This window comes from Cetorhinus maximus, chromosome 7 (assembly GCF_964194155.1).
Source record: "Cetorhinus maximus chromosome 7, sCetMax3.hap1.1, whole genome shotgun sequence".
Classification (NCBI taxonomy): domain Eukaryota; kingdom Metazoa; phylum Chordata; class Chondrichthyes; order Lamniformes; family Cetorhinidae; genus Cetorhinus; species Cetorhinus maximus.
Genome location: NC_135885.1, coordinates 57,475,515 through 57,499,485, shown reverse-complemented (window position 1 = coordinate 57,499,485; position 23,971 = coordinate 57,475,515). Strand labels below are relative to the sequence as shown.

The 23,971-nt window shown below is 41.2% G+C and overlaps 1 protein-coding gene across 2 annotated transcripts in view; it reads left to right on the top strand.

The window, feature by feature from the left end:
• Positions 1 to 23,971, top strand: part of dync2h1 (dynein cytoplasmic 2 heavy chain 1) — a 766,235-nt gene that overhangs the window by 132,217 nt on the left and 610,047 nt on the right. For both annotated transcript variants that reach the window (XM_078545532.1, XM_078545531.1), the window contains exons 35-40: positions 680 to 862; positions 3,231 to 3,454; positions 5,086 to 5,195; positions 15,230 to 15,429; positions 18,593 to 18,857; positions 20,126 to 20,333. In XM_078545532.1, the coding sequence (XP_078401658.1) occupies positions 680 to 862; positions 3,231 to 3,454; positions 5,086 to 5,195; positions 15,230 to 15,429; positions 18,593 to 18,857; positions 20,126 to 20,333 (1,190 nt within the window). The remainder of the gene's footprint in view (positions 1 to 679; positions 863 to 3,230; positions 3,455 to 5,085; positions 5,196 to 15,229; positions 15,430 to 18,592; positions 18,858 to 20,125; positions 20,334 to 23,971) is intronic.

The window sequence follows — 23,971 nt, the reverse complement described above, 5'->3', positions numbered from 1 at the left end:
AAACGCATTTACATCTTTCCTTAGGTAAGGTGACCAATATTGTACACAGTACTCCACACGTGGTCTCACCAGTGCCTTGTACAACTGAAGCATAACCTCCCTACTTTTGTATTCAATTGCTCTTGCAATAAATGATATTCTACTAATTTTCCTAATTACTTGCAGTACCTGCATACTAGCCTTTTGAGATTCATGCATTAGGACACCCAGATCCCTTTGTGTTTCCCCAGAGCATCTTACGCCAAAATGTTCCTGACATCAGCACTACATGGTGTAAATTACTGAGTGGTTGAAATGGGAATGTCTAATTATTTGGACCATATAGTGGTCAGGATGTTGTCTAGTAAGGCATCAACAGGGATCCATATCTTTGATTGAAGTTGAATGTAGCTATATCTTTGTGCTCTGTGATGGCCAGGTTTCCACCAGCTTCAGAGTTCAATGTCAAAAAGGTTATTGTGCTTAACTTTCAGAATTAGACCTTGGTAGGTGCTAGCATAACTCCAGTCCCAAAAATGTGACATTTAGCAATGTGACATTAAACCTTCTCTTAAAACACCTGTGCTCTGTTATAACTGCTATATAATTGTATTAAATTTGCTTTCTAATATCTGGAATATCCTGTATTTCAAAAATGTGACAGAAATTATCTATTGATCTCTTATTTTTGTTCTTAAAGGGCATAGATGTGAAGTCCATGGGCCGAATTTTTATTGGTTTGGTGAAATGTGGTGCATGGGGCTGCTTTGATGAGTTTAATCGTTTAGAGGAAGCTGTACTGTCTGCTGTTTCTATGCAAATTCAGGCTATTCAGGATGCTTTGAAAAATCACAGACGATTTTGTGAACTGCTAGGGAAGCAGGTACATTGTTTCTACCATGTCAGTTTTTAAATTCACAGAAAATGTAAAAAAATATCATTTTTGAAACAACTGTCAAGCAATAGAAAACAAATGGTCCTTGTGTTTATGTATGTAGTGAACTCCACAAGCAACTACTCCCAAAATAGTCAGTAGGAAATAAATATTGCAAACAAATATGTGCATACCAAATGTGAAACTCCAAATGGACCTTGCATGAAATAAACCCATATTTATTACTGTTACAAATACTGTGGCAGACTTTATTTTGGAATACTTTGAATAGATTTTTTTATTTCAAATGTTGCTTATCTGCCATAAAAATGATGGAAACTTTAGCTCACTTTCCCTTTATGACTGTTCACTTTTGTAGTAACTACATGAAGATTTTACTTCAGTATGTTCCATTAGCCATATTATCTCTGGTGAAAGGTGGGGGTTGATGGAAATAATACCATAGCTTGTTTTTATCCACCCAGCATTTGTATAGAGCTTGACCTAGATTTACCCCATATTTCTTTTTCTCCCATCATTGATTGTAATTCTGTTGTTTTTGGGGATTCAAAGTAAAGCTTGGGAATGCATAAGAAATTGGCCAAAGGTACTTGTTTGGGGAGTTATATCCATGTGCTGAATGTTGTGCTCCAAGGATTGAGACACCACCTGCTTTCTGATTTACATTAATAATTTGTATTCAAAACTCAGTGCTAACTGGCCAATTTTGCAAATAATACCGAACTAGGAGGAACAGTTGAATTTGAGGAAGTAGCATGGGAACCACAAAATTGGTTATACAAGATATATAAATGGATTGGCATTTTAACCACTGGTGCAAAATTACAATACATAATAAGAATGGATGACTAATCCATGAATGTTGCCTGAAATAATTAAGAAACCAAGAAGTAAACTCAAAGGCCTTTGAGTGGTTAGCAGGCCTTTCAATTCAAGAGGAGAGAACCCTTTCCCCTGGTTCTCAAGGTCTCGATGACAACAGTCTGAGTCTGGAGCTGCACATACTGGCAGGTAGATGACAGTGCTGCAAATAGTGGTGCTGTTGATGTGGATAGAGGAAGCCTGCAATTACCCTGCCATCTGCTGCATACTTGCCACATATTCACATAAACTGTCCCCCAGTATCTGGGACATAGAAAATTAGGGACAGACATAGGCCATCCAGCCCTGTGAACCAGATCCGCTATTCAATTAGATCATGGCTAACTCCATTTACCTGCCTTTGCTGTGTATCCTTTGATACCGTTACCTACCAAAACTCTTATCAATCTTGGTCTTGAAAGTTTCAACTGACCTTGCATCTACAGCCTTCTGGGAGAGAGTTCCAGATTGCCACCACTGTTTGTGTGAAAATGTGCATCCTGATTTCACTCCTAAATAGTCATAAGATTATGCCCCCTTGTTCTGGATTCCTCATCAGAGGAAGTAGTTTCTCTGTATTTACTCTGTCAAATCCCTATATCTTTTATCCCTTTAAGAAGATCAATTAGATTACGCCTCAAATTCAACTCAAGGGAACACAAACCAAGTTTATGAAACTCATCATCTTAATTTAATCCTTTAAGCCCCAATATTATTCTGGTTAACTTGCTCAGTGTCCCTTTCAGTATATCCTTCCTGAGTTTCAGTGCACAAAACTAAATGCAGAACTCTGAATTTCTAGGCATCTTTTTCCTATCTGCCAACCAATTACCCACCCATGTCACATGATTACCTCCAATTTCACATGCTTTCATTTTTTGCTAATAATCTCTTGTGCCACTGACCATTAGAGCACTATAGAGTGAGATAATGCAAATTTGTTATAGAGACATAACACAGATAAGGTAACCCTATTCTGCTTTATTTCTGATCAATATAGCAAGGAAGTGCTGGTCAAAGTTGGTTTAACTCTCTGCAAGGGAAAGTAATTTATGAAAGCAAAACTATTTTATGCACAACAGTCAACAGCCAGGGCACTGAAGATTTTACTGCACATTAGAAAAAAAACTTATAATTTTACATAGTTATAAAAAATTGACATCCCAGCTAATATTGTGCGTAACTGTCAACCTTGAGGGCAAGTTATTAACTTATTTCTATAATGACTATAAATTACGAAATTAGACATTACATTGTGTACAGTATTTTCCATCCATCACCCACTATGCAACCCCTTACTTTTTAAATAAGCTTGTATAGCAAGATGAAAGCACATAATGATACCTGTTGTTCCATTGCAGTGTGTAACTGTCCCAAGGTTTTCAATTCAATAGGAATTGCATCATGATGGTATATGTAAAATTATTTTTCCTTTAAATTAATATCTCATTCTTTTGGTGCATGATTTTATAAATCAGCTTATTTGTAATTTTAGATTGATCTTGATCAAAACTCTGGAATATTTATCACCATGAATCCTGCTGGAAAAGGTTATGGAGGACGACAAAAACTCCCTGATAATCTGAAACAACTTTTTCGACCTGTTGCCATGTCTCGACCAGATAATGAACTTATTGCTGAAGTGATTCTTAATGCAGAAGGATTTAAAGATGGGAACATATTGGGCAGGAAATTAGTAGCCCTCTTTAATCTTTCCAAGTATGTATTAAAATAATTCTATTTTCTTTGTAAATTAAATAAGTTTTGATTGTAAACATTTACACCAGAAGTCAAAGCACCTCCATCTTGTGGCACTATTGTTGACATAACAGCAGAGTAGAGTAGCAAAAGAGATCAATTCGATGCATAATTTGAGATACTTAATAGTACACTAATTTTGTGTTGCATTTGAAGTTTACTGAAGATAATTATTAATGTATCTGTATTCAGAAAACAACACATAAGGGGCCTTAAATTCACCTAAGCATTTTATTTCATGCAGTGTTGGAAATTTTGTGTTGCAGATGTTTGTTTATTATAAATCTACGAATATAATAATAAATTGTCTTAAATGTAGAAAATGTTGCAAGGCACTTCAGAAGTGTAAGCACAACAGAGGTAGAGCCAAAAATGAAATATTAGGAGGGTGTCCAAAAGTTTGATTAGAAAGTTGGTTTTTAAGGAGGGTCTTAAAGGATGAGAGGGGTGTAGGGAGGGAATTCCACAGCATATGGCACATGAATTATTTAATTACTGTTGCTTGTCTGTTCTTTTTGATAAGCTACCAGTTTATAGCCTGTCAATGTTTCGTGGGAATATTCTACTGCTTTCTGAAGCCTAGTAGGTTATGAAAGGTTTGCGGTATATTCAGTATGCTAAATGTAATAAGTGTTCCTGTTTTATCCTTTGGCTCTCTAAATTCCTAACATTTTTTTTATTAAGGTGCAGCACATTTGACCAGGTATAAGGGGCAGAATTTTGTGCTCTCGTTGGTGGCAATCTTGAAAATGGGAAGGGCATGTAATTAGGCAGGATAGTGGTGTACTGGAACCTCGCCGCCTTCCCACCTCTGCCAGATTTAAGTCCTGGGCAGGAAAGTCCATGGTTGACCTTCCTGCCCCGCCGTCTATTGAGGCACTTAAGTGGCCAATTAATGACCACTTAAGGGCCTCATCCTGCCACTGCTGGTATTAACCCAGTAGCAGGTGGGCCTGTTGACATGTGGCATGCATGACAGGTAGAACTGTGCAGCCAGCTTGTCACCTCCGGGTTTGGTGGTGGGGATAAGTTGACCAAAGGCATTCAATGCCTGATCAATGAACTAATTATTGGTTAGGGGGAGTGGGGTGGGGGCACAGGGAGTCCCCTACGCCTCTCTCCCTGCAACTCCCACACCACGAAACATGCACTCTCCGCCCCCACATTACTTACACATGACGTGGTTGCTCTGGGACTCCGATAGGTGTTTTCCCTGCTGCAGCCACTGGCTCCCCTATGGTGCTGCTGAGCAAAAAAGTTGATGGCTCTGATTGGCTGGCAGCTCTTGGTAGGTGAGACTTCCTCCCCTGGAGTCACGGTTCCAGGGGCAGGCCCACTGCTGGCCTCGCCACTGCCTGATTGGCTTGTGGTTTGGCGGGCCTTCCCAAAAATTGCCACATGGGTCTCGAGCCAGCAGCTGAGATCCCTGATGCCGCTACAAGATTCCGCCCAAGGATTCACTTACATATAGGTCTTTGGAATTGAACCCCTCAAAAATATGACTAAAAGCCCTAAAATATAATACCATAATATATAGTCTATTCTCCTAAATTAAATTGTTTATTTAAATTTTGCTTATGGCAAAATTTCAGAGAGCTTCTGATGCCACAGCAGCATTATGACTGGGGTTTGAGAGCATTGAAGACAGTCCTCAAGGGATGTGGAAATCTGCTTCAACAACTAAAGAAAAACAAAAGAAAAAGTAAGTACTCAGTAGTTTTTGACAAAACCTATAGTAGCATCTGTACAAGTGCGGGAAGATTTGTTATGGTTGACAGCTAGATTTTCCTGTATTAACTGTTGTTTGAAGAAACATATATTATCTGTTCGGTTAAAAGTGATCAATAAAAAGAAAAATGTGCAAATGCTGGAGCTGTGAAACAAAAATAGAAAATAGTGGTAATACATAGAAAGTTTTAGTATTTGTAGATAGAAGAGTTAACGTGAGTTCAATTGGCACTATTTAGAAGAACATAAGAAATAGGAGCTGGAGTAAACCATATGGCCCCTTGAGCCTGCCCTGCTATTTTGATATGATCATGGCTGAGCTTCTGCCTCAACTCCACTTTCTTCCAGCTCTGCATGTTAGTTGTTTATTAATTCTTTTTAATTGTATGTAGTGGGGATTCATTTATTCTCGTGCAAATAGGAACACTGAAACAGTGGTTGTTGAGTTAGGAGATGCATACTTATAATCTGTATCACTATAAATAAATGCTTATTAAAGTGTGTGTAAATAGGCTTTATTTCTATCCTTCACCACTTGACTTTCTGGAAAGTACCTTTCTCCTTATCTATCCAGTGTTGAATATACTCAACGTTGAAGCATACACAGCCCTCTAGGGTGGAGAATTCCAAAGATTCATAACCCTCTGAATGAAGAGATTCCTCCTCACCTCAGAGCTAGAAGATCGACCCCTTATGCTAAGGCTGTGCCCCCCTAGTTCTAGATTCCCCAGCTAGGGGAAACACCTCTGTGTCTATCCTATAAAGCCTCGGAGAGGGAGACTCCATTGGATCAGATGCCTGCAGCCTTGAAAATATTCTTGGGGGAACAGTAATTCCTTTCAGACTTCATGGAACAAATGGGACATTCCATACAAAGAGTAGAAGATGCAATGATCGCCAGATTTCAAAAGGGTCCTGATACTGGACCCAGGTGTCAATACAATGGAGGGGGTTAAAGACTGGTTGAATTTGGATGAAAAAAAATCTGTACCATATCTGGCTGTTACAGCTGAAGACACAATTGGAACAGTAATAATAAGCAAATTAATCTCAGGAATGTCCAAGGAGCAGTTAATAGGTGCCTCAGGCGTTACTCAAAGTATTATGCAGTGAACAGCCCAAAGTGGAGAAGCAGGTTCCTTGAAAAATCAAGTGATGCAGAGAATTTTGAGGAAGAAGATAATGATGAATCCGCACAAGTTATACTGGTCACGAGGAGTTTTAGTCCTGTGGAGAATGTGTTAGCCATGGACTCATTTAACTACGCAATACTAGATAGTCCCTCACTTCGACAGTACGTGGAACAGTTTCATTAAAACGCTATTTGTATTCACTGATTAGTAAGGATTATTGCAATGTTAAAGAATATAAAAGTATGACTTGTTTTAGATTTGGTGATGGCAACACATTAAGGTCATTAAAGAATTGTAATTCAGTGTAAAATAGCTGGAGTAAGCTATTTTATCAATACTGATGCCGTCTCCAATGAGACACTTTCACTGTTGCTGGGTCAAAATCCTGGAACTCCCTCCCCAACAGCACTATGGGTGTACCTACACTACATGGACTGCAGCGGTTCAAGAAAGCAGCTCACCACCATTTTCTCAAAAGCAACTAAGATTCTTAGGGCACTTGACAGGGTCGATGATGAGAGGTTGTTTCCCCTTGTGGGAGAGTCTAGGACCAAAGGCCATAACCTCAGAATAAGGGGTTGCCCATTTATAACAGAGATGAGGAGGAATTTCTTCTGAGGGTAGCGAATCTGTGGAATTCTTTACTGTGGAGGCTGGGTCGTTAAGTATATTCGCGGCTGAGATAGATTTTTAATCAGTAAGGGAATCCAAGGCTATAGGGAAAAGGCAGGAGAGTGGAGTTGAGGATCATCAGATCTGCTGTGATCTCATTGAATGGCAGAGCAGACTCAATGAGCTGAATTGCCTACTTCTGCCCCTATGTCTTAAGTCTTAGGGTATTAACGAGGGATGGGCAATAAATGCTGGCTCAGCCAGTGAAGCCCACATCCCATGAATGAATTTTAAAAAAAAACCTAAGCTACTGAATAAACCTTCAATGAAAATGGCAAAAATTAAACTTGACATAGGGCATGATGAGGTAATTATTTTTGGAAAGTCTGTTGACTGCACTTTACCCAGTATGGTCGTCATAATGGCATGATGGTCAGTGTGATTCAAAGTAGTACGTCACTGGATGCCTTTCCTGTCACCAACAGCACCAAGCAAGCCTGTGTGTTGGCTCCACCTCTGTTTGCCAGGTACTTCTCGGTCATTCTCCAATACACACTCACGTGATCTTGACACAGGAGTACACATTTGTTTCAGGACAGACGACAATCTCTTCAACTTGCAAATGCTCAAGACTTGCACAAAGGTTATTGAACAGCTACTGACTAAGCTTTTGTTCGGAGATGACAGCGCTTTCATAGCACATACTCCGAAGGATATTCAACTGCTTGTTGATTGTTTTTCTCTAGCTTCAGAACATTGTGGCCTGACAATAAGCCAGAAGACAGAGACCTTGTATCAACCCACCCGTGGCCATGTACTCCAAGACACCACAGTCACTATCAAAAACAAACCCCTTCGTTCAGTACAGAGGTTTTGCTATCTTGGGAGTGTCCTCTCCAATAACACTATTCTGCATGATGAAATCAACCATCACCTAGCAAAAGCAAACTCAGCCGTTTGGCAGGCTCACTCAGACTTTGGAAAGAGTGTGGAGTTTGTCTCAGAACAAAGATCAAAGTCTACCAGGTAGTGGTTCTTACATCACATCTTTTATGGATGTGAGACTTGGACAACCTACCGGAATCACATAAAACAAATAGAAGCATTTCACCTTCGCTGTCTGAGATCCATTTCCATCATCAGGTGGCAGGACCAAATCCCCAACCAAGTGCTGCATATCTGGCATTGGGCCCATGCTTATCAGAGCTCAGTTTTACTGGGTCGATTATGTAGTTTGCATGGAGGTTTCTCAAACTTAGATATAAAGACCATTTGAAAGCTGCCCTCAGGGTAGAGTAGCTACTGACCGGAGTCACAGGAGTTGGCTGATGAACTTCTGACAAAATAATAAAACAGTTAATAAACAAGAAAAGATGAACTATATTACATTTCTCCTTCGCCCACAACTATACCTGTACAGATTTGTAAGGATAATACAAGTTATAAAAGCTATCTTATACTCTGACGTTCACTCAGTCCATGTAGACCAATAGGTGACTTGTGGTCAGGCACCACTCTCTGAAACCAAGTGACAGACGCCTCCCCAATGATGAGTTCCAAGACATGTGAAAACATGAACATGATGGTCACGAATACTACGGCTGAAAGTCCTTTCCGCAATGGCCTATGGGAAAGGAATCATCTGGTGATCGATAAAATTTAAATGAACAACCAGCCTGCAAGTTGGTAACTGTCCTGTAGTGGATGGTTAATGCAAAAAAAATCACTGCAGATGATTGGAGCTTATAGTCCCTTTTAATTAGCCTATGGATGAATTGCAACTTGCCTTGTGTGCTGTGCAATTGTCCTCTTTTTCTATAAGGTACTAGAATTAGTTTCATTTTTCCTGCACATTTGAATGTTTGTCATGCACGTAGACAGGGTTTCATCAATGCTGAGACAGTATTTAATTTACGAGATTTGATGTATTACAAATGAAAGGGCCGTAGTGAATGGAAAGGTCCTGGTAAGGTAATATGTTGTGATTGTAAGACAGTAGTTACCAAACATGACAATCAAACTGTTAAGATTCACTCCATATGATTAATCAGAATTGATTACAAAATCTTAGACTCTGAGCAGCTGATAGAAGTAAACGAGGCACCTTGTACTTCCAAGTGCTCATGTTTTTTTAAAATGGTCATGAGGAACAGAATACAGGCAATCAAGGGCTCGACAGTGGTAATGTGAGTGATAATGTCATACAGTACAGAGTTATCACATCCAAGGACCAATTGGCCAGAGTGGGTACTGGAAGGCGTATTTCTGGAAGGGTAGTGATTGGAGAAATGCTACAATTGAGGGATGTGCAGGAAAAGCCACGGGCAAGTTTAAATATTGGTTGAATGTTCAGGATGATGGCCAAGCAGTGAGATCTGTGGGTTGGCAGAATGGGGTGAAAGATTGGAGAATGAGAAAGCACAGTGCAACTACTAATAGTAGGTTCAGAAGTAATTCTTGCACCTATGCTCACTTCTTTGGCTAGCAGTTCACCCCCCTGATCAGCAGACCATTTCACCTGTTTCCAATATTCTCCCTCCTCTTCCTCTGACCTCTTACCTGTACTCGATCTTTTCATCAGACGTCTCAATTTATCTGCTCCCCTCACTCACACTAACCTGCCTCCCTCTGAATTTGTTGCACTCTGTTTGCTCAGGCCTAACCCTGGCATTGTTTTCGAACCTGCTGACAAGGGACATGTTGTTGTCTGGAGTACCAACCTCTACCTGGTAGAGGCCAAGTGTCAATTCTCCCAACACTTCTTTGTAGCTCCCCCTGGACCATGATCACCTCCACTGGACATCAAACTATTGTTTCCAGAAGTGTCACTAACCACAGCTCCTCCAGGAATCTTCCCTTCACAGCTTCCCTCCTCAAAGTCCCTCAATCTTGAACAGCCCCCTTCTATCTCTTTCCCAAAATCTACAAATGGGACTGTCCTGTTAGATCCATTGTTTGTGCCTGTCCCTGCCCCACTGAATGTATTTCTTCCCTATCTTGGCTCTTCTTTTTCCTCCCTTGTGCAGTTTCTGCCTACCTACATCCGTGACTCTTCTGATGTCCTGCATTATTTCAACAATTTCCAGTTTCCTGGCCCTAGCTGCCTCCTCTTCACTATAGATATCCATTCTCTCTGCACCTCCGTTCCCCAGCTGGATGATCTGAGGGCTCTCTGCTTCTTCCTTGAGCAGTGGCCCAACCAAACCTCATCCACCACCACCCTCCCGGCTGAACTTGCTCTCTCATTGAACAATTCCCCCTTTTAACTCACCTCACCTCCTCCAAATAAAAAGTGTTGCTATGAGTATCTGCATGGATCCTAGCTGTGACTGGTTTTTCTGTAGGGTATGTGGCCCTCCTCTCATCTTCACATAGTCCATCTGCAACTCTTCCCTTCCCTTCCTCGACTTCTCTGTCTCCATTACTGGAGACAGGTTAGCAATTAATATTCATTATAAGCCACGGACTTCCACAGCTACCTTGACTACACTTCTCCATATCCTACACCCTATAAGGATTCCATCCCATTCTCCCAGTTTCTCCGTCTCAGTCGTATCTGTTCTAATGATGTAACCTTCCAGAACAGTGCTTCTGATAAGTCTTCCTTTTTCATAAACTGTGGATTTCCCCCCAGCTGTGGTTGACAGAGCCCTAAACCATGTCCGATTTATTTCCCACACTTCTGCTTTCATTTGTTACCCTCCCTCCCAGAAATGTGATAGGGTTCCCCATGTCCTCACATTCCAACCTACCAGCCTCCGCATCCAACGGATCATCCTCTGCTATTCCTGCCACTTCCAGCATGATGCCACCATGAAACACATCTCCTCTCCTCTGTCAGCATTCTGAAGGGACCGTTCCCTCTGTGACACCCTGTTCCACTCCTTAATCACCTCAACACCATGTCCCCTTACCACAGCACCTTCCCATACAAATGCAGGAGATATAACACCTACCCATTTACCTCCTCTCTCCTTATCGTTCAAGGCCCCAAACACCCCTTCCAGAGAAAGCAGTGGTTTATGTGTACTTCTTTCAATACAGTATGCTATGTATTTGCTGCTTACAATATGGCCTCCTCTGTATTGGGGAGATCAAATGCACGTCGGGTGACTGTTTTGCAGAACATCTCCACTCAGTCTGCAAGCAAGAACCCAAGCTTCCGGTTGCTTGCCTTTTTAATTTTCCACCCTGCTCTTATGCTGATACCTCTGTTCCTGGCTGGTTGCAGTGTTTCAGTGAAGCTCAATACAAGCTCGAAGAACCGCACTTCATCTTTTGATTAGGCATTTTACAGCCTTCTGGACTCAACATTGAGTGCAGCAATTTCAGACCTTAAACTCTGTCCCCCCCCGCCAATTTGTTTCATTTTTTGTTTTGCATGTGTCAGTCTTAACCTTGATTCTTATGTCTTTGCTTTTGGACATGGCTGTTCATTGTTCTGCCATTTGTACCCACTCTGGGCAAATTGTTTCTTTGCTACAACCATTCCCACTCATTTTGTCTTTTGCACCATGAAATCTTTTGTCATTTAATCTGTCCTGCCTTCCAACCTATCACAGATCTTTCCTTTTGTTATTCCTCCCCATCACCCCCTTTCAGTTATTTAAAGCCTATTACATTTCTATCTCCTTTCAGTTCTTAAGAAAGATCCTTGACCTGAAAAGCTAACTCTGTTTCTCTCCACAGATGCTGCCAGATTTGCTGAGTATTTGCAGAATTTTCTGTTTTTATTTCAGATTTCCAGCAATCTGCAGTGTTTTGCTTTTGTTGCTACATAATAGCCCATTGAATAAATGGTAAGGTGGCAGCACGGACACAAAGTTAGCTGAGTGACAGGAAATAGAGTAGTGGTGAATGGTTGTTTTTTGGACTGGGGTGAGGTACATAGTGGTGTTCCCCAGGGGTCAGTACTTCGCCCATTGCTTTTCTTGATATATCAATAAAGCGATGGAAGGGGTATTCAACACTACTATCAAGCAGCATTTGCTTAGCAATAACCTGCTCACTGACGCTCAGTTTGGTTTCTGGCAGTGCAACTCAGCTCCTGACCTCATTACAGCTTTGGTTCAAGCATGGATAAAAGAGCTGAACTCCAGAGGTGAGGTGAGAGCGATTGCCCTTCACATCAAGGTACATTTGACTGAGTGTGAGCCTTAGCAAAACTGGAGTCAATAGGAATCAGGGGGAAATCTCTCTGCTGGTTGGAGTCATACCTAGCACAAAGGAAGATGGCTTTGGTTGTTGGAGGCCAATCGTCTTAGTTCCAAGACATCACTGCAGGAGCTCCTCAGGGTAGTATCTTAGGCCCAACCACCTTCAGCTGCTTCATCAATGACTTGCCTTCTATCATAAGGGTCAGAAGTGGGGATGTTCGCTGATGATTGCACAATGTTCAGCACCATTCGCGACTCCTCAGATACTGTAGCAGTCCATGTCCAAATGCAGCAGGACCTGGTCAATATCCAGGCTTGGGCTGACAAGTGGCAAGTGACCTTCGTGCCACACAAGTGGCAGGCAATGACCATCTCTAACAAGAGAGAATCTAACCATCACTCCTTGACATTCAATGGCATTACCATCACTGAATCCCCCACTATCAACACCCTTGGGGTTACCATTGACCAGAATCTGAACTGGACTAGCCATTTAAATACTATGGATACAAGAGCAGGTCAGAGGCTAGGAATAGTACGGTGAGTAACCCACCTCCTGACTCCCCAAAGACTGTCCACCATCTGCAAGGCACAAGTCAGAAGTGTGATGGAATACTCTCCACTTGCATGGGTGAGTGCAGTTCCCACAACACTCAAGAAGCTTGACACCATCCAGGGCAAAGCAGCCTGCTTGATTCATCCACCAAACAATCACTCCCTACACCACCAACGCATAGTAGCAGCACTGTGTGCCATCTACAAGATGCACTGCAGGAATTCATCAAGGCTCCTTAGTCAGCACCTTACAAACCCATGACCACTACCATCTAGAATGACGAGGGCAGCTGATACATGGGAACACCTGGAAGTTCCCCTCCAAGTCACTCACCATCCTGATTTGGAAATATATCACCGTTCTTTCACTGTCACTGGGTCAAAATCCTGGAACACCCTAACAGCACTGTGGGTGTACCTACACCACATGGACTGCAGCGGTTCAAGAAGGCAGCTCGCCACCGCCTCCTTAAGGGCAATTAGGGATGGGCAATAAATGCTGGCCCAGCCAGCGAAGCCCACACTTCATGAATGAATAAAAATAAATATTAAGGCCTTAGATAGACTTGAAGATGTAGGCTAGTGGAATGGCAGACATGTGGCAGATGAAATCTGATGCGGAGAAGTGAGAGGTGATGCATTTTGGTAGAGAGAATAAAGAGAGGCAACTGGACCCTGAGCTTTATAAATAGAGGGATAGCGTACAAAAATAAGGAAGTTATGATGAACCTTCATAAAACACTGGTTCAGCCTCAATGGTATATTGCGTGCAGTTCTGGGCACCACACTTAAGGAAGATGGGAAGGCTTTAGAGAGGGTGCTGTAAATATTTATGGCAGTGGTTCCAGGAATGAGGGACTTCAGTTATGTGGATAGAATGGAGAAACTGGGGTTGTTCTGTATAAAGAAAAGAAGGTTGAAAGAAGGTTTGATGGTGGTTTGAAAATCATGAGTCTGGACAGAGTAGATGGAGAGAAATTGTTTCGATTGACAGAAATGTTGAGAACCAGAGGACACTGATATAAGGTGAATGGCAAAAGAACCATGGTGACATGGGGAAAAAATATTTTATGCAGCAAGTGGTGAGGATCTGGATTGCATTGCCTGAGAGCAGGGCCAGTGCAATCACTAGCCAAACTAGGCAGTTGCCGTGGGTGGTGAAAAACTGAGTTCACTATTCATGAAACTACATAAGTAAACAAACAAGCTTCAGCAGTGAGAATGAAAAGCCTAGACCTATTGATATACAGCCACATGTACTGACGTACATATAGATTTCCATGTATTTACATTGCAGTCTTTCCCAAAATTTCATATATTCCTCATTCTGTTTATGCGACAGTTTTGCATGTTTGTAAATTTACATGACTATTCCAAAACAGTAAATAATATCATGAATGCAATTTAATCTAGCTCACTCTATTGTAATAATTATTGATTATGTAAATTACGCACAAAATCATCTAGTAACTGTTGCAGGAACACAGTATTACATGTGAGCCGTATTACATCATATGAGCCATATTACATATGATAATGTTCATTTCTTCTAATACATATCTTGTGAAAGGTGTAGAACAATGGGAATGTACAAACAGTATCATAATATTCTTCTATTCATGTAAAGTTAATCGGTAATTATAAATGCACAGTTTTTATTCATACCAATGCACAATATTCATTTTTGAAAGGTAATTGTTGGTGGGGGGAGGGGTGGACGGGTTGGGACGTCACCTAGGGCACTTAATACTCTTGCATCAGCCCTGGCTGAGAATTTGAGGAAATTTCAAACATGGCTTTCATAGGGGATTGGATAAGCACCTGAAGGGGAAAAAAAAAGCATGGCTACAGAGGAAAGGGCCAGCTGAGTTGCTCTTGCAGAAAGCCAACATGGTCACAATGGGCCGATTGGCCTCCTTTTGCCCTGTAACCATTCTATGATTCTCTGATTCCATGAGTATTTACTCAGCCTCTCATCATAGAATAACCCTTTCATCCAGGATCCAAGCTAGTGAACCTTTGCTATACCACTTTCAAAGCAAGGATATCCTTCCTTAGATATGGAGACCGAAACTGTGCACAGTACTCCAGGTGTGGCCTCACTAAAGCCTGATACAATTGTAGCAAAACATCTTATCTTTGCACTTGAATCCTCTTGCAATAAAGGCCACATGCCATTTGCCTTCCTACTTGCTTTCTGTACCTGCGTGCTAACTTTCTGTGTACACCAAAGTCTCTCTGAAATTAGCTCTTTTGGTATTATGCACAGTTATATTGGAAAATCCTCTAATCTCTATGTTTAAGTACAAAATTCTCTTATCAATGCCTACCTTCAAGAAAACTATAATTCTGAATGAATTGATGTTTTTACTTGATGTTTTTAGAATTAGTTCCCTCCTGTGAATGCAATTTTAGCAAGGAAATTAGAAAGGTAAATGTTAACTTTTTAAACAGCTCATGTACTTAGTCCTGGAATCTTACAAAGCATCGCCTTTGTGAAAATACACATTTGGAATATGTTCAATTTATTTTTCCATTTCTTTGTTTTACAGTTGATGAGAGTCACATTGTTGTTCAGGCTCTGCGCCTTAACACTATGTCAAAACTGACATTTGCTGACTGTACGAGGTTTGATGCTTTGGTGAGAGATATTTTCCCTGGTGTTAACTTCAAAGATGTTGAATATGTGGACCTGGCTGCTGCTCTCCATGAGGCATTTGAGGAAGCAAACTTAGAGATTATACCCAACCAGGTAAATATGAGGATAGCTAAAAAGATGGAAATGGTTAATTACAATTATTTGAACATTCTGACCTGTATTATTTTGTCATAATTGCGACAGTATAATATAAATTCATGTGTGAAGTTGTGGAATACATAGGGCAAATTTGCATAGAAAATGACAAACTCATTTTGAATTATAAACATACTTGATCAAATCAACAATTCATGTGATTCCTTGTATTGTAACACTAATGCATTTTATTAATGGGAATATTTTGCTTAATACATACTCCAATTAACTTTTTGTATGACTTTGAATTACACATTTGTTATACTTTTCGAAAGTCTCAAAGCTGTGTGCTCAATTTAATGCTGATTAATTTACCAGGCAGAAAAACAGTGATTGTTTAAAAGTGCATGGTTATATATTCATGTTTCAACAGAATGATATCAGTACCACTCCTGAATAAATTAATGCTTCTTCTGACAGAAATTACTTTCAGAGTTGTATTTATAAATTTTACTTATTATTTTAATGCGCTTTCCGCCGTTATAAATATGTTATAAATGATTATACACTGTGACGACCTCCATAGAGACTGGCTTTTAAAAAGCGATTCAACTTCCAGTTTTAGTCAAAGGAATGACATGATTTCACATTTCAACAATTTTTTCCTGTCACAAATAACTATGAAAACACAATTAACTAAACACTATTTTCTTTTGTAGGCAACTTATACTTAATGAGGGGAGGCTGTGGCTTTATGGTATTGTCACTAGACTAGTAATCCAGAGACCCAGGGTAATGCTCTGGGGACGCAGGATCGAATCCCACCATGGCAGATGGTGAAATTTGAATCCACTAAAAATGTGGAATTAAAGTCTAATGATGAAACCATTGTTGATTGTAGTAAAAACCCAACTGACTCTCTACTGTCCTTTAGGGAAGGAAATCTGCTGTCCTTACCTGGTCTGGCCTACGTGTGACTCCAGACTCCGCAGTAATGTGGTTGACTCTTAAATGCCCTCTGAAATGGCCTAGCAAGCCATTCAGTTGTATCAAACTGCTAAAAAGCCTCAAGGGAACGAAACCGGATGGACCACCCGGCATCGACCTAGGCACTGGAAACGACAATGGCAAATTCAGCACTATCGATCTTGCAAAGTCCTCCTTATTAGCACCTGGGGGCTTGTGCCAAAATTGGGAGAGCTGTCTCTCTGACTAGTCAAGCAACAGCCTGACATAGCCATACTCATGGAATCATACCTTACAGACAATGCTCCAGATACCACCATCACCAATCCAGGGGATGTCCTGTTCCACTGGCAGGATAGACCCAGCAGAGGTGGTGGCACAGTGGTATACAGTTGTCCTAGGAGTCCTCAACATGACTCCAGACCCCATGAAGTCTCATGGCATCAGGTCAAACATGGGCAAGGAAACTCCCCGCTGATTACCACGTACCGCCTCCCCACCTCCCCCCACAGCTGATGAATCAGTACTCCTCCACGTTGAACACCACATGAAGGAAGCACTGAGGGTGGCAAGGGCGCAGAATATACTCTGGGTGGGGCACCACCTAGAGTGGCTTGGTAGCGACAGGTGGTGAGGAAACCAACAAGAGGGAAAAACATACTTGATATCATCCTCACCAACCTGACTGCCGCAGATGCATCTGTCCATGACATTATCGTAGGAGTGCCGGCTCCACAGTCCTTGTGGAGAGCAAATCCCGCCTTCACATTGAGGATACCCTCCATCATGTGGTGTGGCACCACCACCGTGCTAAATTGGATAGATTTCAAACAGATCTAGCAACTCGAGACTGGGCAACCATGAGGATCTGTGGGCTATCAGCAGCAGCAGCAGAATTGTGCTCAACCACAATCTGTAACCTCACGGCCTGTCATATCCCCAACCCTACCCATTACCACCAAGCCTGGGATCAACCCTGGTTCAATGAAGAGTGCAGGAAGCCATGCCATGCCAGGCAGCTCACCACTGCCTTCTCAAGGGCAATTAGGGATGGGCAATAAATGGTGGCCTAGCCAGCAAAGCCCCCATCCCTTGAATGAATAAAAAAACTACGGAAAGGAGCATTCCCCTTTTATACTAATCACACGTCGCACTACCTATGGAATTAGTCCTTATAGCAAACAGCCCACAGATGCTCCCAAGGGGTTTCAGTATCCCCATTTCACTGAGTTATTTTGAGTAACCCTCTCCAGGTGCTTTCCTCATTTTTGGAGAGTTTCTTATATCCACTACTAGCATTAAAGCCTGTTCCGATGATTATTCCCCCTGGCCATGCCAGGATAAATCTCTTATAATCCTTAGATGGCTGCGGGATGCGTCTCTTCAACTAGAGACCGTCTACCTCCTGCATTTGGTTGTGGTAGCTTGCAAAGCTAAGCAGCCTTTTCTCTCTGCTGACCAGACAATATTGCGATATTCATTGATGTGTAGGGAAGCTTGTAACCTGATCTCAAAAATGGCTTCCTCTACCCTTTTACCCATGGCAGTGTTAAACGCATTAACTGTGAGCCCAGGTTAAATGCCAATTAGCTATCCTTGATCTCAAGCACCTTTCGTTCCCAGAAGTAAATGGGCAACTGTTTACGGCCCAATACCAATGTCACTTTTCTGGGACTTTGGGGGACTCATAGCATACTCACGGTAAACTCAGTGACTGCTGTCATTGTCCCCCAGCATAAATACCTTGCAGCTTCTCAGTAAAACCATCTAAGCCTTCCTTTGAACTCTATAACAATCAAACCACCCAGGCTTACTGTCAGCAGACTTTAGAACAGGCCACATGACCCCTTCATTTACCCTAAATTTAAAGCTACAGTCCCAAGATATAATAATAATCTTATAAACCTTATAATTGTAACAAAACCCAGGTATGGTTACTAATCTAATGAATCCTCATTCTAAGCCCAAGTTATTTGAATGGTGGAAATTATATTTAGCTCAAATGATGGACCAATTTTCCTGTTGACTTAGGCAGCAGCTACCTCTGGGAAATCTGTTCTTCTACATTTAACAGAATCAAAGTGTTTTCAACAAAACTGATGAAATATCCTGTCGTTTTCCTGGGTATAAAAGCTGTTGACAATCTCATCTACTTGGTCATCAAATGAGAATTTTTTCCTTGCTTAAACTTGTATAACTGCTTAATTTTTTCTAGATAAAGAAGGCTTTGGAACTTTTTGAACAACTGCGCCAGAGAATGGGAGTAGTTATTGTGGGTCCAAGTGGTGCAGGAAAATCGACACTATGGCGAATGTTACGGACAGCTCTCGGTAAAATAAACAAGACAGTGAAGCAGTACACAATGAATCCCAAAGCTATGCCACGCCAGCAGCTCCTGGGTCACATTGACATGGATACCCGAGAATGGTCTGATGGTGTGTTAACAAATAGTGCTCGTCAGGTTGTTCGAGAGCCACAGGGTAAGAAGTCATGATGCAACTAATATAAAACTATTAATTGGCTGAGGGAAGAAGCAATGCATACAAATTTAAAATAAAGCCAAAATGAACTATTAAGCCCACATATAAAATACAGACAAACAGTTAAAGTTGCAATTTTATTATTTAGTGATATTCTACAATATAAGTTAAAATGAGAGTGCAAATGTTTTTGGTTTATGATATCTAGATAAAATTTTAATGTTGCAAAAACTGTAGTTTGTGACTATTGCATTGTATTACATTTTTGGGAGGTTTGGGGTGTGTGGAAATAACCTGTCCCTAGAGTTCAGTTTGCAGGAAATCTGATTTCTATGAAAAAGATCCTTTCAAAATAAATATTTTTATTGAGACTGTTTAAGTAGTTTCACTTTGGGACGTTTCATTGTGTTAAAGGCGTAATGTAAATAAAAGTTGTTGTTTTGGTTAACGGTCTCTTACTATGTTGAATCCTGATTTTAATAACAAAGTAGCTTGTTATAAACTCAAAAAAATCTTTATTACCTGTAGTGTAAACATCTATACACATTAATAAGTACCACCCCCGCCCCACCAGCAATTCCATTTAGAATGTGTGCAAACCAAGAAGGCTTCAGGTTTGATCCATGAACTGTGCTAGGTCGAACACAGCTGTACAGTAATAGAACCATACAGTGGTCTTGGAGTATCTGGGCTGGGGAAAGGTAGCTGAGATACTTGCTCCTGATTGTGCTCTCAACAGCTTCTCCTGGGAGTGTGGATCACAGGTCAGGGTAACATTGAACTCTGCAGTGAAATTTCCTACAGTTCAGTAGCTAGCTGACATTCCATGTCCAGAGTTAGACAAGAAAAATGTTCTCTTGTGCGATTTGCTTAACGGCTATTGCCCATGAATCCATATTTTGCCTTCAGAAGAGGAGAAAGAAAACATGTAAACAACAGAAGCAACTTGTATTTATATAACCTAGTAAAAGTATAATTAAAAAATTGACACTGAGCCATAAAGAGATATCAGGACGAGTGAACAAATGTTTGGTAAAAGAGAGAGGTTTAAGAAGCAATTTAAAGGAAGATGGGAAAACAGAGAGGTTTAGGGAGGGAATTCCAGAGTTTAGGGCCTAGGCAGCCAAGGTCAGCATGGTTGGAGTGTTAGAGCAACGTAAGTTGGGATGCGACCCAATCAGCCCCTCAGTCTTACTAGCTCTTCATTACAAGCTCTTGAAAACCTAACCCATTATTGAAGGTTATATTTATTCTGTGCTCTGCTTTAGAAGTCCACTCCTGGATTATCTGCGATGGGGACATTGATCCTGAGTGGATTGAGTCCTTAAACTCAGTACTAGATGATAATCGGCTGCTCACCATGCCAAGCGGAGAAAGGATCCAGTTTGGACCAAATGTTAACTTTGTATTTGAAACTCATGATCTCAGCTGTGCATCTCCTGCTACAATATCCAGAATGGGAATGATCTTCCTTAGGTGAGTATGCTTATAATTCAGATTGTTCTGTTATGTTGAATATAAGCTATTGCAAATGCTTTCACTTGTGTTCAGATAAAATTACCAGCAATATTTCTTTAATATCTTGTGCATTAAAGTCACTTCAGTTGATATCCATACAACAAGCAATTTGAAGGAAAAAAAAGCTTGTCTTTATATAACATCTTTTATAACTTCGGGATATTCCAAAGCTCATAACAGCTAATGAAGTACCTTTGAAGTATCGTCACTGTTGTAATATAGAAAATGCTGCAGCCACAATACAAGATACCGCTAACAGCAATAAGACAATCTGTGTTAGTGATGTTGGCTGAGAAATAAATATTGGCCAGGACACCAGGGAGGATTTCCCTAGCTCTTTTTCCAATAGTGCCATAGGATCTTGCACACCCACCTGAGAAGGCAGACAGGGGATTTTGCAGATCATGACTGCTGCTGTCCCTGCATGCATAAAATCTGGCATAATTAGGGGCAGACGTCGGCATAGTGGTAATGTCACTGGCCTAGCAATAATCCAGAGGCTCAGGCTAATGCTCTGGGGACATGGGTTCAAATCCCCCACAGCAGCAGGTGGAATTTAAATTCAATTAATACATCTGGAATTAAAATCTCAGTTATAGTGACCACAAAACCATTGTTGATTGACGTAAAAACCCATCTGGTACTCTAATGCCCTTTAGGGAAGGAAATCTGCTGCCCTTACCTGGCCTGGCCTACAAGTGACTCCAGACTCGCAGCAATGTGGTTGACTCTTAACTGCCCTCTGAAATGGCCTAGCAAGCCACTCAGTTGTATCAAACTGCTATGAAGTCTAAAAAATGAATGAAACCGGATGGACTGCCTGGCATCGACCTAGGCACCGGAAACGGCAATGGCACAACCAGCCCTGTCAACCATGCAAAGTCCTCCTTACTTATATCTACGTGCCAGAATTGGGAGAGCGATCCGTCAGCTTGGTCAAGCAACAGCCTGACATAGTCATACTCACAGAATCATTCCCTATAGATAATGCCACAGACACCAACATCACCATCCCTGGGTATGCCCTGTTCCACCGATAGGTCAGGCCCACCAGAGGTGGAGCATCAATGATATATAGTTGGGAGGGAGTTGCCCTGGGAGCCTTCAATATTGTATCTGGCCCCCATGACGTCTTATGGTGGACAAGCTCAGAAATCGCAAGCCCCGGCCCCGAACACAGCATTTCCCATTTTCGTGGGTGTGGAAGTGGGAGTAATTCATGGAGGTAGCTGGCTATTTAAACCATCAGCTGCCTCCACTCAGTCAGATTTTGGGAGCCCAGAAGTGAGAATTCCGAAGTGTGCAGAATAAACCTAGTAAGAGCAGGTCTGAATGCGTTTCTTTGGATAACCAGGTAAGGTATCCCTTTGGATCTGGTCATTGGGGGAGGTCAGGTGACCTTTGGGGGTGGCGGCGGGGGCCAAGTGATCTTTGGAATTGTTAAAATTAGACATGAATGTGTGTAAAAAGTGCATAAACTCATGAACTGTCAAGCTCATTGGAACTGTCAACAGCGTCTCAGTATGTGCTCTGGGGGAGTGGGGGGTGGAAGTTGACCTGATCTGTCCCAGAAAGCAACCGTACTGGGCTGTGCATGAATAAGTAAATGGGAGATGATTTAAATGTGTGATGGGCAATAGTTTTCCAGTGTTGGGTCACTTAGGAATCACCTACCACCTTGGTGTAGCAGCTCCAATGCCAGATAGCTCACAAAATCAGTGTTCAATATAGTGACGAAAAGTAAACTAATAAATTAGTCTTCTGATTTGAAGCTTGTTCATAAAAATGCCCATTTTTTTGTTGTTTTGATACTGGCAAGATGCATTTTAATTGCCTTACCTTTCCAATATTTTCCGACTGGCCCTGTGAGTGAGAGAAAAATTGAACTGTGGCCCCTCAGGTGAAAAGGTTGGACATCCCTGTTCTAGGTGGTAGAGATTGCAGGTTTAGAATGTGCTGTCAAATGACGCTTGGTGAGTTGCTGCAGTGCATCTTGTATACAGTACACACCGCTGCCACCATGCGGTGGAGGGAGTGAATGTTTAAGTTGGTGGATTGGGTGCGTTGTCCTGGATGATGTCAAGCTTTTAGAGTGCTGTTGGAGATATACTAATCCAGGCTTGTGGGGAGTATTCTGACACACTCCTAACTTGTGCCTTGTAGATGTTGGACAGCTTTTGGGGAGTCAGGAGGTGAGTTACTCACCGCAGAATTCCTAGCCTCTCACCAGCGCTTGTAGCCACAAGACTATGACCATGTTATCGCTGAAATTCTCTGAGTTCCAGATTTGTTAATGAGAGTGAAAGAATATCAATTGTTTTCAGCATTTTCTGAGCACTGAACTGGTAATTAAAGATATCTAAATGACAAATAATTCATTTGTCTAACCATGCTCTGCGCATGACATGGTTAGGGCATGATTAAGAAGTTTGGAAAGGCAGTGTTCTTGGAGTTCCAACACAGCTCCACCAGCTCAGTAGGATGCAGTCTCGGTTGTGGTTTCAAGCCTCACATTGAATGATAAGATTTTTTTCTTAAAGAATAATTTATTCAAAATATGTTTTTATTGATTTTTACCAACTCATTAAATGATTATAAATTGAAAGTCTGGCGCAGATTTGGGATTCCTCTTTGCCTGCACCAGCTGCAAGATTGATCTGGATTCGTTCCAAATTTGTTTGTTATTTATTTTTAAATAAGTTTCTTACTTTACTGTTTACCTTTAAATGTAATTCCATTTCACTCTTATTTCCCACAATGATGCCTTATTTACTTTTTATTCTATCTTTAAAGAATTGGGAACCAATTCCCTCATCCCACCAGGCAGAACGCTGCTGTCTTTGATGTCACTGACTGTATCTACACATGCTCGCCCTGTTGAAGCAACATCAATACATGCAGCCTTAACTAATTAAGCTGCCTTTCATTTATTACCATTTTCTGTCTTTCACCCCCAGAATGCTCTAAGTGTGGACTTCTACTTGTTAGCATGATAATTTTGAATAAAGTTAAGGACATTAGGATGAATTGCATTTAAATATGTGGTTTTAACAGCTTACTCAGAAACATAGGTTTACAGCACAGAAGGAGGCCTTTCGGTCCATCAAGTATGTCCTGGCTGTAAAAGAGCTATCCAATATAATTCCAATTTCCATTTCTTGGCCTGTAGCCCAGTAGATTATAACACCTCAAGTGATTATCATAGTGCTTTTTAAATGTGATGAGGGTTTCTACCTCTACCAATGTTTCAGACAGTGAGTTCTAGACCCTTACCACCCTCTAGGTGAAAAAGAATTATTCACAACTCCCCTCTAATTCCTCCACTGGCTACTTTAAATCTATACCCCCTGGTTAATGGCCTCTCTACTATAGGAATTAGGTCCTTCCTGTCCACTTTATCTAGGCCCTTCATAATTATATGCATCACAATTAAACCTCCCCTTAGCCTCTTCTGTTACAAAGAAAATAAACCCACCCTATTCCCAATCTTCCCTCACAGCTCAAGTTCTTCACTCCTGGCTTGTAAATCTCTTTTGTATTCTTTGGTATGATCATAATCTTTCCTGTAATGCTGTATGCAATACTCTAGCTGAATT